The sequence below is a fragment of the Microchirus variegatus genome (assembly GCF_963457635.1).
Source record: "Microchirus variegatus genome assembly, chromosome: 9".
Taxonomy (NCBI): Eukaryota; Metazoa; Chordata; class Actinopteri; order Pleuronectiformes; family Soleidae; genus Microchirus; species Microchirus variegatus.
The window spans coordinates 18451162-18466051 of NC_139810.1; the positions used below are offsets into that span (position 1 = coordinate 18451162).

Here is a 14890-nt window from a genome sequence, read left to right on the forward strand (position 1 = left end):
TAGGTTTTATTCGCATGTTGTTCATTTAAGTATATATTTGATCATGTTTCCGTGCTGTTTTTTGAATTAAAGTGAGTTAAAAGGTCCTCTGAACTGCCAGTGCTGATGGAGACTAGACCAGCTCTGTAAGACCCGGAAAATCTCACCCTGTCTGACATTCAGGGTTGAACTCATCAATTTTCAACCACAAATGTAAATAAATATTTTGTTCAATTCAATTCAATGTTATGGTTGATAGTATCCTTTGTTTCATTGTTGTTCAAAACCACATGGTGAGCAGTTTCTCAGAGGAATGTAGGTTATGAGATTGAGGTTTGGTTTTTCACTTTTATTCTATTTGGTTAAAGACAAATGCTACTGTCCGACTGAAACAGTGATGGGAAAAACATATCACCGAACACATGATGTCTCCTGACACCTGTTTGACTTCCTGCGTGTTCCAGCCACGTTTCAATAAACACATGAGAACAGCCTTCTGTATAAATACAATGCGGTTCCAAACACACACTTTTTGACTGAAAAACTCCACAGTCATGAGGAAGCTGGTGGTCCTCGCTTTCATCGTAGCTACTGGTAAGACACTTTAAATATTCTAACACATACTTAAAACTCTAATACTTAATCCACCATACATAGTCCCTGACCATGACCCTTTTTTTTTTCAACGTGTAATATATTAATAATTTATTTATTTTAATTATTTCTTAGCCTTTTTAGTCCAATATGTCTCTATGTTTCTATTATGTCTATATGTACCTATTTACCTAAAAATATGATAAAAACAGGCAAGACTGAAAGTTGATTAAGGGCTTGGCTAGAAAAAATAAAATTAAAAATTGCATCATCTTCTACCCGCTTTATCCTTAGACAGGGCGGAAGGCAGCGTACGCCCAGCGACAGATCGCTAGATAATCCTAATACTAATATATAATATATAATTGATTACCTACTAGGTCTTCAGGGTTGGTGTAGTGGTCAGTACTGTTGCCTTTACAGCAAGAACACACAGGTTCGCGGCCCAGTCGTAAACCAAGGGTCTTTCTGCATGGATTGTGCATGTTCTCCCCGTGTGTGCTTGGGTTTTCTCTGGTTTCCTCCCACAGTTCAAAAACATGCAATATAAGAATTAGGTAAATTGGATACTCTATTGACCGTGAGTGTGAGAATGGATGACTGTTTGTCTCCATGTGTGACCCTGTGATGGACTGGCAATCTGTTCCAGGATGTACCCAGCCCTGTGTCAGCTGAGATTGGTACAGCGACCCCCCGCAACCCTTATGTGGAGGATAAAGTGGTAGAAGATGGATGGAATTACCTACTATTTTTGTAGTGTATGGTCTAAAATGATAATATACACTATTTTCCTTGTCCCAGCCTATGGATGCGGTCTTCCCACTTTCCGCCCCGTGCTGAGCAGAGTGGTGGCAGGAGAGGATGTTAGGCCTCACAGCTGGCCCTGGCAGGTGAGCTTTAGCAAGACAAATATATGCACTTTTACAACCTCCTAAATGACACCTATTTCTGTGCACTTAAATCTCAGATGTGTATACGTTGATCCTCTTTCTACTCTGGCCAGATCTCGCTGCAGTCAGACAGCAGTGGTGGCTGGAGTCATGTCTGTGGAGGCACACTCATCTCCTCCCACTGGGTTCTCACTGCTGCTCACTGTATCAGGTAATGTCAACACTAACTAAACACTAAGAAGAAAGCTGTAAATATTATGGCCAGGAAAGAAAGCATATAAACCCTCGGCAATTACCCTGATTCTTTGCATTCACTGGTCATAAAATGCATGAAAGCAATAACGCGGCTCCAACTCGTGATGGCTGACGCAACATACCTCACTGGTGGAAAGTCATCTCAATTCATAGACATGTTTGCTTTATGCAAATCATCAATGAGTGAATTGTCTTATGAATCACATTCTTCTGAGGCTCAGAGCCGCAAATAATTCCTGCAAATAGCTGAATCAAAAGGGAAAGTTGAAGTGTTTCATAAGATAGCTCTGTCCTACTTCCTCTTGTTTCATTGATTGACCTCAAGTGTTGCTAATTGAACTAAGCTAATCTTAATGTCACAAACCACCTAAAGAAAATCAGTATGTTGAGTTAATGATGATAATACTAAAATCAGAGGTCTGGAATTCCAACTTAAAGGTATATTTAACCAATTTGCATTTAGCTTTGTATTACTAGAATAGGAGTATCATTTTTGAAAAAATTGTGCCTCAGTTTCCACTGAGTTGAGAAATATCTTCATTCATTTTTAAAAAATGTTAGCAAAGATGGCGGACACTGTTTACATTCTGGGAATGAGGTCCTGTCCCCCTATGGGTGGGTCTAAAAAGTACGGAATTAGCATTGCAGTTTCAAGCCTCGGACTAAGTGACAAAGAGTCACTGGTGGGCACATAACAAAAAAAGAATGAAGATATTTCTCGACTCTGAGTTTGGGAAGCACAATTTTTCAAAAATACTACCCATATCGTTGTAAGGGGGGAGAAAAAAAGGAATTAAAACATTTGTTGTCATATAACCAGCCCTGCACTATAGCCCTGCAGGTCAAACAACCCTTTCAACCCCTTCCAGTCAGCTTGATCGTTGTTTCATACAGGCAGAAAAGTCAGTACAACTGTCCACATCCCAAATGGAACACCATGTTCTTCTGCCATCCCACAGCGACCGCTACAACTACAGAGTGGAGCTGGGTAAACACAGTCTGAAGGCGAGCGAGGAGGGCTCGATAGCCGTGAGGGCAGCTGAAATCGTCAAACACGAGGACTACAACATCCTGCTCAGCCGGTAACAACAGCCAATGATCAGGCCACCAAAGCAATGATTAGTTAACTGGAATTTTATACAACAAGGAAGCCAGTGCTGTGACGACGTGATTTCTTTATCTTCACTTCCTGCATGTGGGTGGACTGTTTCTGACTTTTTCCAGTAACGACATTGCCCTGATCAAGTTATCTTCTCCCGTCACCTTCTCTGACACAATCACGCCAGCCTGCCTCCCAGACCTGGGTTTCGTCCTGACCCATGATTCTCCCTGCTACGTCACCGGCTGGGGTCGACTCTCCAGTGAGTCAACGCACCACAGCAAAACTGACTGGGGAGTCATATTATACCCTATTCCTCCAAGTTAACCTAGTTCCCTGGTGTCCTAATGAACATGTCTGTGACATGCTTTGGTCAAAATACCATAAGGGTGAAACACCACAGCAGTTCAATCACCCTGCCAAAACAGCCCTGTTCACAAAGCTGGAATTAGTAGTATTTTTTTGGTCCACCTTAAAAATAAAAGAAAGTAAAACGAAACTTAAGGGACAGGAAATGATATCAGCCACAGAGGCTACTGGGAGCTAACAGCAGTTAGTATTAAATACTCATTTTGGAAAAGTGATCATATGCAGGCTCTAGCAGGCACATTGCTGTCATAACTAACATGTATCCACTGGACAGATAAATCCTCTGAGGCTGGAAGTTTGTGTAGAACTCTGTGCTGCACTGTGGAACCCAAAAATATAACTTTTCGCAGACTTCCAGTTTTCGGATACCGTTATCCTCGCCAGCACTCTTGCGTGTTTTACGGACAAAGCGGAGCTCCACGAGACAACAATTCAAGGAATTTAGCGCATTGTGACGTCCCAATAAGTGCGGAAGTCAACATCACGTGTTTTATCTCCTGTACTTAGACTGAGGAGGACCACAAAAACATGAGTGAGTCATAATTTTTCACACTTTTCCGACTGATAAGGCCTCCAGAGTCCCAAATATGAGGATTTAAATGATTAAAAAGTTGATTTTGCATAATATGTCCACTTTAAAATTTTCTTCACAATCAGCACACTAGAATGTGGATGGAATATGTAAACTCACTCAAAAAAAAACCCCCACAAGATTTCACTATATAGTGCTGCTGTGCATTGGCAACAATGGGATGATTGAACACACTGTCCTGATACAGGGGGTGCCTTGATTCCAAGAAAAACTTGTAACTCTAAAAATAACAATGTATAAACACTATCTCTAGTGAAGTGGGCAGAGTGAAATAGATATAAGCCTGCTCTCAACTCAAAGTCCGAGGCATAAATACAACAGAAACAACACTGTCAAGCATATTACACAAGGCTTCAAAGAATCACATGAAATGTTGTGTTTTTCCACACTGCTAAAATACAGCAAAATAGAAATAATAAGTGTATCCTACTTGAGTTGAGCTGTTTTCTTCCCCACAGCCGATGGTCCTCCAGCTGACGTCCTGCAGCAGGTTCTCCTGCCAGTCGTTGGCCATGAGATCTGCTCACAGCCCGACTGGTGGAGCGTCCTGGCAACAGACAAGATGGTCTGTGCCGGTGGAGACGGCATCACTGCGGGCTGCAACGTGAGTTAAAGGAACGGTCATCTTGAGATGCATGCAACGACCTATTAGTGGCCAGTTACAATCTTGTGTAGTGTAAAAAAAGAAAAGAAAAAAAAAAAAGACAATGAGAGGAAATGTACTTTGAAATGGGGTCGAAGGAGGCGGTGGAGGAATTCATACCCAAGTGTCTAAACAAGCTGTTAGCCAACTGTCTGTGTGTGTGTGTGTGTGTGTGTGTGTGTGTGTGTGTGTGTGTGTGCTGACCTGCAGGGAGACTCTGGTGGTCCTCTGAATTGCCAGAACCCTGACGGCTCCTGGGACGTCCACGGGGTTGTGAGCTTTGGCTCTGGTCAGGGCTGTAATGTCTTCCAGAAACCTACAGTCTTCACACAAGTCAGCTCCTACATCAGCTGGATCAACACAGTAAGGAACATTTTCATTTGGTTATCACCACGCCAGTACAAACAGCGTAACCTGAAGCAAACAAAGGGCTCGGCTTCCAAAAACAGGAAGTGTGTTTTAATTGTGTCGTCTGTTGTTCACTCTGCAGGTTATGACCAACTACTGAAGAAGCTATTCGAGGATTTTTAATTATCAAGAACAATGAACTATAATGTGTTCTATAATGTCTGCTGGGCTGTTTCATTACTCTGCATGTGGGACAAACCGTCGAGAAATGTCTCTTACCTTCAGCTTTAAATAACTGCATTCTACATTCAGGAAAAAAAAAATCACAATGATTCAATAACAATAATAATCAAAGGTGAAATACACATCTTATACACTCGGTTAATTAAAAAACACTTTTATTTCTCATAAAACATTCATGAGATCAATTATTTTTTGCAACATTTCCCACAAACACAATTAAAACTATGACAGACAAGTTTATCTTCACAGTACACACAGTATAAAAGGAATATGTATATAAGTTGTGTAAAAAAAAAAAAAAAAAAAAAAGCAACAGTAGATGAAACAGACAACAAATGTGTGTTTTTGGGCACTTGGACACTGAGAATGACTTAGTCATAATTATCAAAACACTGACATTCATCCAATTAAAACATTATGAATACAGAGTAATATAAAATCAGTCGTGTGGTTTTCTGGTTCTGTGGCCAGTGAGGTAAAAGGAGTCTTTATAGATCATTAATACACAGTGTGACAAGTCTTAACTTGTAAAAAAAAAAAAAATGTGACAGACAGAAATGTGGACATACATCTGTTAAAGCTGTCAATGACCTTGTTGCATATAACCAGCTGACTGCACTGGAGACTATCTAGAGCTGGGTGAAAAAAAAAAAAAAAATCACTGATAAAAATGTGCGGTTTTTTTTTTTTTAACAAAACAAAAAAAGAGAGACAAATATTGTGCAACTTCACCAAACTTGAAATGTCAGTGTGAGTGATAATAAATTGAAACCGTTTAAACCAATAGTCTTGAAATGTCTCTTTTTTCTGCAAACTTTTAAGTGAAAACAGGGCTGCGAGTTGAGCTGTGGCTGGAGGAATGTGATGAGCGCAAGAGAGTGAGTAATAGTTGCTGTTATTATGGCGCAGCTGCACAGTCAAATAGACTCTCTGTTGGTCATCTTGAATACAAGAACAAGAATCAGAGGCTTCAACTGTGTTCACCGTGGCTACAGCTCAAGGCCTTCAACTATTCACAAAGCTCCTTCCTTCATGTCGTTGTATACTTCCTCTTCTACTGTCCATAAGCACAAAAGCAATGCTGTTGTTGAAAGAGCACGATCTTGGCTTAGTTTCAGTCTTGTGAAATGCTTTAGGTATGGCAACAGCGGCACTCTGAACGCATTGAACTGCACATTAGTGGGTACGAGTGGAAGACACAACTGTCAGTGAGCATTACCACTTAATAAAAACATGACGACATGAGACTTTGAGCTACCTGGAAAACTGTTCATTCATAAAGTTGTTATTTATGTTAAATGGTAACCTAAAGGTTACCAATGATGTTTTCGATCATACCCCTACCACCAACTATTGCTTGGATATCAACTAAACCAGCGCTACAGACCCAGTTAAAACTGTACAGAAGATTTGATCATTTAATTTGAGCATCAACTAATGATCATTTTCCACTAGCAATCAATATGTTGATCATTTTCTTAGTTGCCTGGTCCATAAAACACCACAATCAGTGTTTATGAAAACTCAAATAAATGATGTACTTCCAAATACGATTTGTTTACTTACTTAAACTGGATGATAAATAGTAATTTAGTCATCAATAATCACTTGCTGTTTAATTGCCCTACCTTAAAATACAGCTTCACTGAAGTAAAAGTACTATTTTACAGTGTCTATCGGTCAATAATTTACCAAATCTGAACCATGTCTATCTCGTCATATACAGAAGTTTCTCCATATGTTAATTAGCTTCTTTTCCACTGACCCGATAATGTGCAGCACAGTGGGGTTTAAAACATTAAAATAAAGGGAAACATAAAACACTTAAGTGTACTGATACTATACGGTAAAACAAGTTGTATATTTTTTTCAAACACAACATTACCGACCATGTTTAGCGTGCCTGATACTCAGTCATGAAGTCCAGTACACTCCATCTCACTATGATACATAAATATATATATTTTTAAAAGCATGTTTTAGCTATTGCAGACAAAGAAAGAAACAATGGTGACTGAACCAAAAGTGAATAAACGCTAACATGGCACACAGACGTGTGTATAATGACTGCAATCTTCATAAAACTGACTGGACCACAAGTACTGTACTGTTGACAATGAGGGAGTTTCCACATCAGGTCGGATCAGGTGAATACAAACAATGTCACACACCGTGGAGTCTACGTTTAGGAAACTACTGGCAGGAATCCAATACATCACTTGTAGTACAGACACTTGACAGATTAAGTGCCCCGCGTGTACTGTATTCATGCATAAACCTAATGTCATAAACGTGTGGTGGTCGGATACAGCGAGATGAAGAGAAAACAACTTTGGTGTCAAGAAAAACTGCTTTTTTTTGGTGGCTGCTTAGAATTCAGTGTGCCACATTGTCACAGTAAGAAAAGATCCAGCAAGTGCTGCAGCTGTGGCTTAGTGGTCAGGGCTTAGAGCTCGAGACCGGAAGGTAGCCGGTTCAATCCCCGACCAGTCCGCAGCTGAAGTGCTGTTGAGCAAGGCACCTAACCCCCTCACTGCTCCCCGAGCGCCGCTCACTGGCATGGCAGCTCACTGCGCTGGGTTACATGTTCTACACCTCACTGTGTGCTGTGTGTGTTCACTAACTCACTGCAAAATTGAATTTCCCCTTGCGGGACTTAAAGGGTTCTTAAAAAAAAAAAAAAAAAAAAAAAAAAAAAAAAGTCTGTCTGTCGCTGTCCGTCTGTACTTGTTTCACAGATCCAGTGAGCTCCCAAGTTAAACAAAAAAAAAATAAAGTGTTATTTTCTGGTATTTACTTCGTAGTGATCACGTGATCGTTGCTGTATTTTAAAAGTGCCTCTGTAAAACATTCCGCAGGAAGAGCCATCTTCAGGTCCTGGCTTAAGTTAGATCCAGATATTTAAAAGATGATCATAGCAGATTCCAGGTGTTTCAGTATTGTTTTAAATAGGATCGTATTGATCTTAAAGGGGAGGCACTTTATCCTCATACTGTGGTGGCGGAGTTAATGGTTCTACACTGATTCCAGGTGCTGGCTGAGAGTTATCAACGTTTTTCATAGGCAGCTTCTCTGATTTAATCCTGCGGATCTTGATAGGGAGGAGCTTGCGGGTATTTTTCGCAGGTCTACGATTTGACGCATCAGCGGAGGGCGCACTGGAAGCTGGAGCGGGTAGTTGCGACGTGGCAGTCGTGGGCTCTGACCCTTCGTGTTCATACTGTACTCCATCAACCGCAACCAGGTCATCATAGGAAGGTAGATGGGAGGAGCTTGGGTGGTGGTTGCTCTGACTGACCGGGTACTGGCCACTGCCTACTGCCTCCTCATAGGTGGGTACAGCGTACCTCTGGGCTTGTTCCTCAGCACTGCAGGTGATTGTGGGGAAAAAAGGGAAAAAGTGAGCATGGATTTAAAAATATCAGTGATTACGTCTAAGGTACGATCTTCATTGTCAAGGATTTTGGATAATATGGTATAATAATAAATTATTACAAAATGTTTTGACCTGGTATTAACATTTGTCCTCCCTTCGCATGTGGACACAGTCAAGTATAACTGTTCACATCTGGCATTAAAAATGCACCGTGTATGAGTCTCATGTGACCACATCTGATCAGATCTGGTGTTTTCATTTAATAGCCACCGATGTCATCAGTTTGCAAGAATTACATTTTGCTTTTAACAAATCTGAGTAAACATATGTGTATGCTGTGAGTGTGTTTGTGTAAGTGGCGGAGAAATGCGAGAACGAGCTGAGTGAACCAAAGAAGTTGTAGTAGCGAACGTAAACTTAATTTCTTCAGCTGTAGAAAGGTTCTAATGGGCTTGACTCGTAGGTACTATTTTAATTAATTGATCACAAAGGCAAGAGAAAATCGTGTGAAGGGTTTGCACATTTATTTCTATCCAAGTTACATTCCTGTCCACATGTATGAAAACCTTATCTCGGATCAACAATGTACAGAAATATCCCATTGATGTTCTGGGTTGTGAATGACGATCAATAGACGACGCAACCCAATGTCACGTAATGACCTGATGGTCAAAAAACCTTATTACACCAAACAGCTAAAACAGACACATGCCCCAAACTGCTAGATATTTTCAGTACATATCTTACCAACAAAGGGCCACAAAGCCACACATATTTAATCAAAGGCTTAAGGCCAACAGTTGACTTTAACTACAATAGCTGTTTTCACAAATCACACCATAACAAGTAATCCTGCACCAACCACCCGAACCAACCCCAAACTAAACCTAACCCCACATTGGCTCCTACAGTAGGGCTGAACAGACATTTTATCTAAATCGTAATATAGCAATTTTCAGTAGGCAATCTATGTTAATAATGTGGCGGTGGCTGTGTCCCTGTCCATCTTCAAGACACTCTTGAAGACCAAGCTCTACCAAGAACATATTCTGTCCTAGCACTTACCCTACCCCCTACCCTGCACAATCTCCCCACCTCTGCAATCTCACCCTATCTAGTGGAGTTCTTTCCAAAAATACGTCTATGTAGCTTATTCCTCTTTTGTAAGTCGCTTTGGATAAAAGCATCTGCTAAATGCTTAAAGGACTCATACCCTATTTCCACAAGTTAACCTAGTTCCCTGGTGTCCTAATGAAAATGTCTGTGACACTCTTTGGTCAAAATACCTGCCAAAACAGCCCTGTTCAGAACAGTCGGTTTTTAGTGCCCGTCTATTTAAATGCAAATGAGACACAGGAAACAACACCAGCGTCACTGAGGCTCCGGTAGCTAACAGCAGTTAGCATTTGTAAAAGCGATCATTTGCCGACTCCAGCCGGAACATTGCCGTCATATATAACATGTATCCAGTGGACACGTAAATCCTCTGAGGCTGGAAGTTTGTCTAGAACTCTGTACTGCACTGTGTAGCCAAGAATAGAACACTTCACGGATTCCCGCTCTTCCGGATATTATTGCCCATGCCTGCGGAGTTCCGCTAGACAACAATTCCAGGAATTTGCAAAATGTGACGTCACAATGAGGGCGGAACTCAACATCGCATGTTTTATCTCCTGTACTTAGACTGAGACGGACCACAAAAACTTGAGTGAGTCATCTTTTTTCTCACGAGTATTAAAATGAATAAGAAGCTGATTTTGCATAACATGTCGCCTTTAAATGTACATGTACATTAACTCATGTCTGGGTGCTGAGGAGTGTAAAATACTGTGAAACTACAGTGCGTGAGATAACATCAGCTGAGAATTCTCTAAACCATCTAGAGGACAGATTGTGTTCATGCTGCTCAGGTATGTGAGGACACATTGGGAGAATTCAGACCTGTACTTGTATAAGTATGTGATCAGATCATTCAGGACAGATGTTAATACCAGGTCAGAACGGGGTCAGATGTAGCATCCTAGTACTAATACTGTGTACCAGTATATAGTACTGGGCAAAAGTTTTAGATTTGTTGTTTTAGCAATGGTATAATGACCATACAGTATAATAATATCTCAATGTGTTGGAACACATAGAGAAAATACAGGAACTTTGACAGACAAACACAGCTGGTGGTGCCCTGAGACTTATGTATGTTTATTTATTAAAGATTGGACTCACTTTTCTCGTCCCCCCTGATTCGCATCTGCCACCCCTCGGTTGTTCTGGGTCTCCTGGAGATACCGCTGCTCCCGCTGCTTATTCCTCATTCCCACACACAAGGAGAGCAGCAGCATGATCACCCCAGAACCCACCAGGACAAACGCCACCGAGGACGCTTTGTTTTTCCTGCCCCCGGTGCTACCATCTCCTCCAGTACTGCTGCTGTTGCCGGCTGAGTCTGCAGGTACCACACTCCACACAATCATCACTATGCCCAGGGCAATAAGCCCCACCCCCAGAGCACACAGTGCATACTGCGAACCAGAGTTTCCAGTGCCGGCGTTGCTGCGGTTATTGCTGCTACTGCTAGTTCCTCTTCTATTAGGAGGGCTCTGCGCTGCATCCACAGTGGAGCGCATCTTGTCCGTCTCTGAACTTGGGTCAAAGTGTCACCAGTGAGGTTTAAAAGCTGGAGAGAGAAATGCACACGGTGTCAGACACAAAAGCAGTGCTGCAACAATACATTGATAAGTAATCCAATGACTGAATGAATCACCATCTTCTGTGACAATCACTTATTCAGTTTGAGTGGCCTGAATAGCTCAGGTTTGGCAAACACAGGTTGACATTTCTTTAACTTTTCTGGCCTTCTATGGAACAAAAAAAGTAACAGTTAAATGAGGAAATAATCAATGCAATATGATCTATGATTTAAATAGTCGCGGTACTTCATCAGAATGATGCCGTCTCTATTCTATCTCTAGTGTCCAGAGATTTGTTTGTCATGACAGTTTGAGATACACTCTTCAGGGAGGCTTCTAGAAATGGGCGTGTGGCACAATAAATACAACTAACAGCAGTGGACTTGATCCTCTCAGTCACTAGTTATCCTATGTCAGCACATTACAAGGGGGGAATTAGGTCTGCTATTGACACTAAACAAGTTATTCAAGTGATGCTGCATAATTACTGGCAGGTTTTTTTCCCTCTCCTGCTTAATTTGTTTTGATTATTACGTGTATCATGTAAATTCAAACATAAATTATTAAAGCGGACCTAGACTAGTTCCAATTAACGCTGTTTTTTAGTGTGTACCTGCGTCATTACCTTGTTTAAGAAGCCCTGAAGGTTCAAAACAAACAGTTCAGCCATTGCTGAGAACGCTGTGTTTTATTGTAATCTCGGGCTCAGCGAGATCTCAGAAAAAACTAACGTAAACAACGGTTCTCCTGAACAGCAGATTCTCCTGCTCTGGGCACTAGTCCGGGTACATCCGGTTGCGTACATTGTACCGCAGAAGAAGAATAACATCCGTTGTGGAGGTGTTTCACGAGCGACAGTGTCTTCTGACTCTGGGTCTGACTCCGGGTCAAAGTCATAAAAGGGATTGCAGTGGGGAGTCGTGACAAAGCTATTTTTAAACAATGTTAAAACAATGTTTTGATAATGAGTAGCAGTGCATCCACTGCTCCAGAGGGGGAGCTGAGCTTCTGAGAGCGGGTGTGCTGACTATGTCACTTCCGGGTATTGGCCAATCACAAGACAGTTGGGAAGGCTCTAAGCTGGCTGGCCAATCACAACACACTCTGTCTTCGGGGTGTGAGATTTATGTCTGAAATATCGCGGCTCAGCACAGCGTCAGAAAAGACAGATTTCAATCGGCTCGTTTACAGCAACTAGGAGGTTTTTGACCATAAAAACAAGTTAATGTATGCAAGTAGACCTCCATAACTAACATATATGTGCAACTCTATGTGAGCTTTAAAGGAAACACTAGTTTAACAATAAAGCTGCCACTCAAGAAATGAGATGATGAAGGGAGGAGGAAGGAGAAAAAACAAGATTGCTGTCAGCAACTTTCAAAATTATTCCCTAAAATACCATCAGCATCACCAAATGAGCATGCTTGCACATTCTCTACCTCCAATCCCAAGGCCACTACTCCTGTATAACTGTTACAAGATCAGAGAGCAGGGAGGGACTGCTGTAGAGTGTAAACCTTTAAAAATTAACTATCTATAACCTAACCTCGGTGAATATACAAGAATACATGTCTGAAGTAGTCATACCAGAGAATTAACTTTACATAGTTACACGACCAACAAAGTTTGTTGGTATAACCAGTGTGTAAAGACACGCCCAGACCTGCAGAGAGCCACAGAGAGGATCTGGAGTCAGTAAAGCCAGCTCCATTTCAGGAACATCCCCCTCTTACTGAAGAATGTATGGTATGATGATACTGCAGAAGACTCATCATGACAGCTGGACACAGGCAAAATCATACCCATATCATACGCAAAGCAAAGCACATGCCCAGTTCAGCTGATTCATGCAGGGGTATGAAAGCACGTGTCATAGTATATGATCTTCTTGGTTCAGTCCAGACAGGAAGTTTGATTTCATAATACAGTAATAATAAGTGAGGTGTGTAAGACACAGACAGGAGGTGCTCATAAAACCCCTTCATGCACAGATTCCCGATCCATCGATCAGGCATCTGAATAGGGCAAATGTACGATACTGTGCAGAAGTCTGAAGCCACCATTGCATTTGTTGTTGACCTCTGCCAAGGAGGTGTGTGTTTTCGCCGGAGTTTGTTTGTTTGTTTGTCTGTTAGTTAGCAACATAACTTGAAAAGTCACAGACGGATTTGGATTAAATTTTCAGGAAATGTCCGCAATGGGACCAGGAACAAATGATTAAGTTTGGGCGTTTGGCCGTGATCCGTTATCACTGGTTACAACACTCGCTATCTGACCATAACGTTATCGCTGATTACAACACTCGCTGTCTGACAAAGGCGCGCCAGCAGGGTGTATTTTGTAGGCACTGAGCTGCCTTGGCAGAGGTCTGCACTCTCCGAGTACTTTTCTAGTTTTACCAATTTAATGACCAAACAGTAGGATATGCATACAGAAAATATGGAAAACATGTATGCTGTTTTAAAAGTAACACAATTTATATTCAGATTACAAAAAAAAAAACAAAAAAAAAAACCTGCTTCTACAGGTTAAAGTGTCAAGTATTTACTGCGACCTACCCTTACTCTTGAAAAATAGCTTGACCCTGGCTCTCTCTTAAACCTGGAGTGGAACCCTCATAATTAGTAGAGTATTTTTATAGTTTTATTGACACCTGTTTTTTGTGTTGTTTTTATATTTTCCACAGTATTTTAGTTTTTGTTTTATTGTATGTGTTATGGTGTGTTCTTGGATCTATTAGGTCACATGTTTGTACGTTTCATTTCTTTATCTCTGATGTACATCACTTTGTTTCAGCTATTGTTGTTTTTAAAGTGCTTTATAAATAAAGTTGAATTGGATTGGATAATATGACCTGCGATTGTCCTACCTTCTCATGTGGACACATATCAGGTTTAATCCAGACATGTTTTAACAGTACATACACATGGTGACAGTTTGCTAATATATAAGACCAACATTCAGTCTCATAATTCCAATCAAGATGCCAATGAACCCCAGAAATTGACAGTTCCCCAAGAGTTTAACAGAGTACTGTGTAAAAGTGCACGCAGTAAATATATGTAAAAAATATAAACAAATAAAAGTCACAACGTGTACATATACTGCATAATCATTGCAACTGATCACTGCTATGTGAACAGAATCAAACACAGATAAATGAAAAACACATTTTTACATCTGATTCAATTTAGCTCAGTTACATCAGAACACAAAGAAGTCATTGTTTTATGCAGATAATTACAAATATTTTTTGGGAGTGTCTGTATCCACTTATTAGGAAATAAATTAGAAAAAGTGACCATGAAACTATGAATGAGATATGCTCAGATTAGCCACAAGATTAAATGATAACCGATGTGAATGATCTGGTTGATTGGTCTACGATAGAAAAAGTCTCACTGTTTTTACTGAACAAATCAGGTCATGAGTTACACTTCGCCTCTGTGTGTGTGTGTGTGTGTGTGTGTGTGTGTGTGTGTCAGGTCGCCCCTGTTTGAACATTACATTTTTACATCATAGTAAACGTTGTTTAACTTTAGTGCAGAGTCTGCTTCATTAAAACGCAGGGCGGGCTGCTCACAACGACACTTACGTAATTCGGTTTGGAAAAAAACAAAACAAAACAAAACAAAAACAAAAAAACTTTTCGGGACTTTCCAAACAAATGCAAACTTACAGCTACACTGCACAACTTTTAGTGGCCTGTTATTTCATGTGTATCCTCGGCAATGTTTCAGCGAGTGGCGGTATTCCGCTTATTACCTTTGCATGGTCTGACAAACACAGTGAAGTCTTCTTCTTCTTTTTTCTTC

At 40.9% G+C, this 14890-nt stretch overlaps 2 protein-coding genes across 2 annotated transcripts; one reads left to right on the forward strand and one right to left on the reverse strand.

Annotated features, from left to right (window-relative positions):
• Window positions 1-533: 533 nt before the first annotated feature.
• On the forward strand, window positions 534-4929 carry LOC310932173 (chymotrypsin-like elastase family member 2A; the record flags this gene model as incomplete). The annotated part of the gene is made up of 8 exons (XM_083895466.1): window positions 534-573; window positions 1375-1463; window positions 1577-1674; window positions 2678-2800; window positions 2943-3079; window positions 4237-4382; window positions 4632-4784; window positions 4912-4929. The coding sequence occupies 8 exons, from the start codon at window positions 534-536 to the stop codon at window positions 4927-4929; spliced, it is 804 nt and encodes a 267-aa protein (XP_083751592.1).
• A 3048-nt stretch (window positions 4930-7977) lies between these two features.
• On the reverse strand, window positions 7978-14890 carry tmem51a (transmembrane protein 51a; the record flags this gene model as incomplete). Its single annotated transcript, XM_083895736.1, has 4 exons — window positions 14841-14890; window positions 10916-11062; window positions 10612-10831; window positions 7978-8380 (listed from the first exon to the last, which is right to left on the reverse strand). Exons 2-4 carry the CDS (start codon window positions 11010-11012, stop codon window positions 7978-7980), a joined length of 720 nt encoding a protein of 239 aa, XP_083751862.1. The 5' UTR covers window positions 11013-11062; window positions 14841-14890.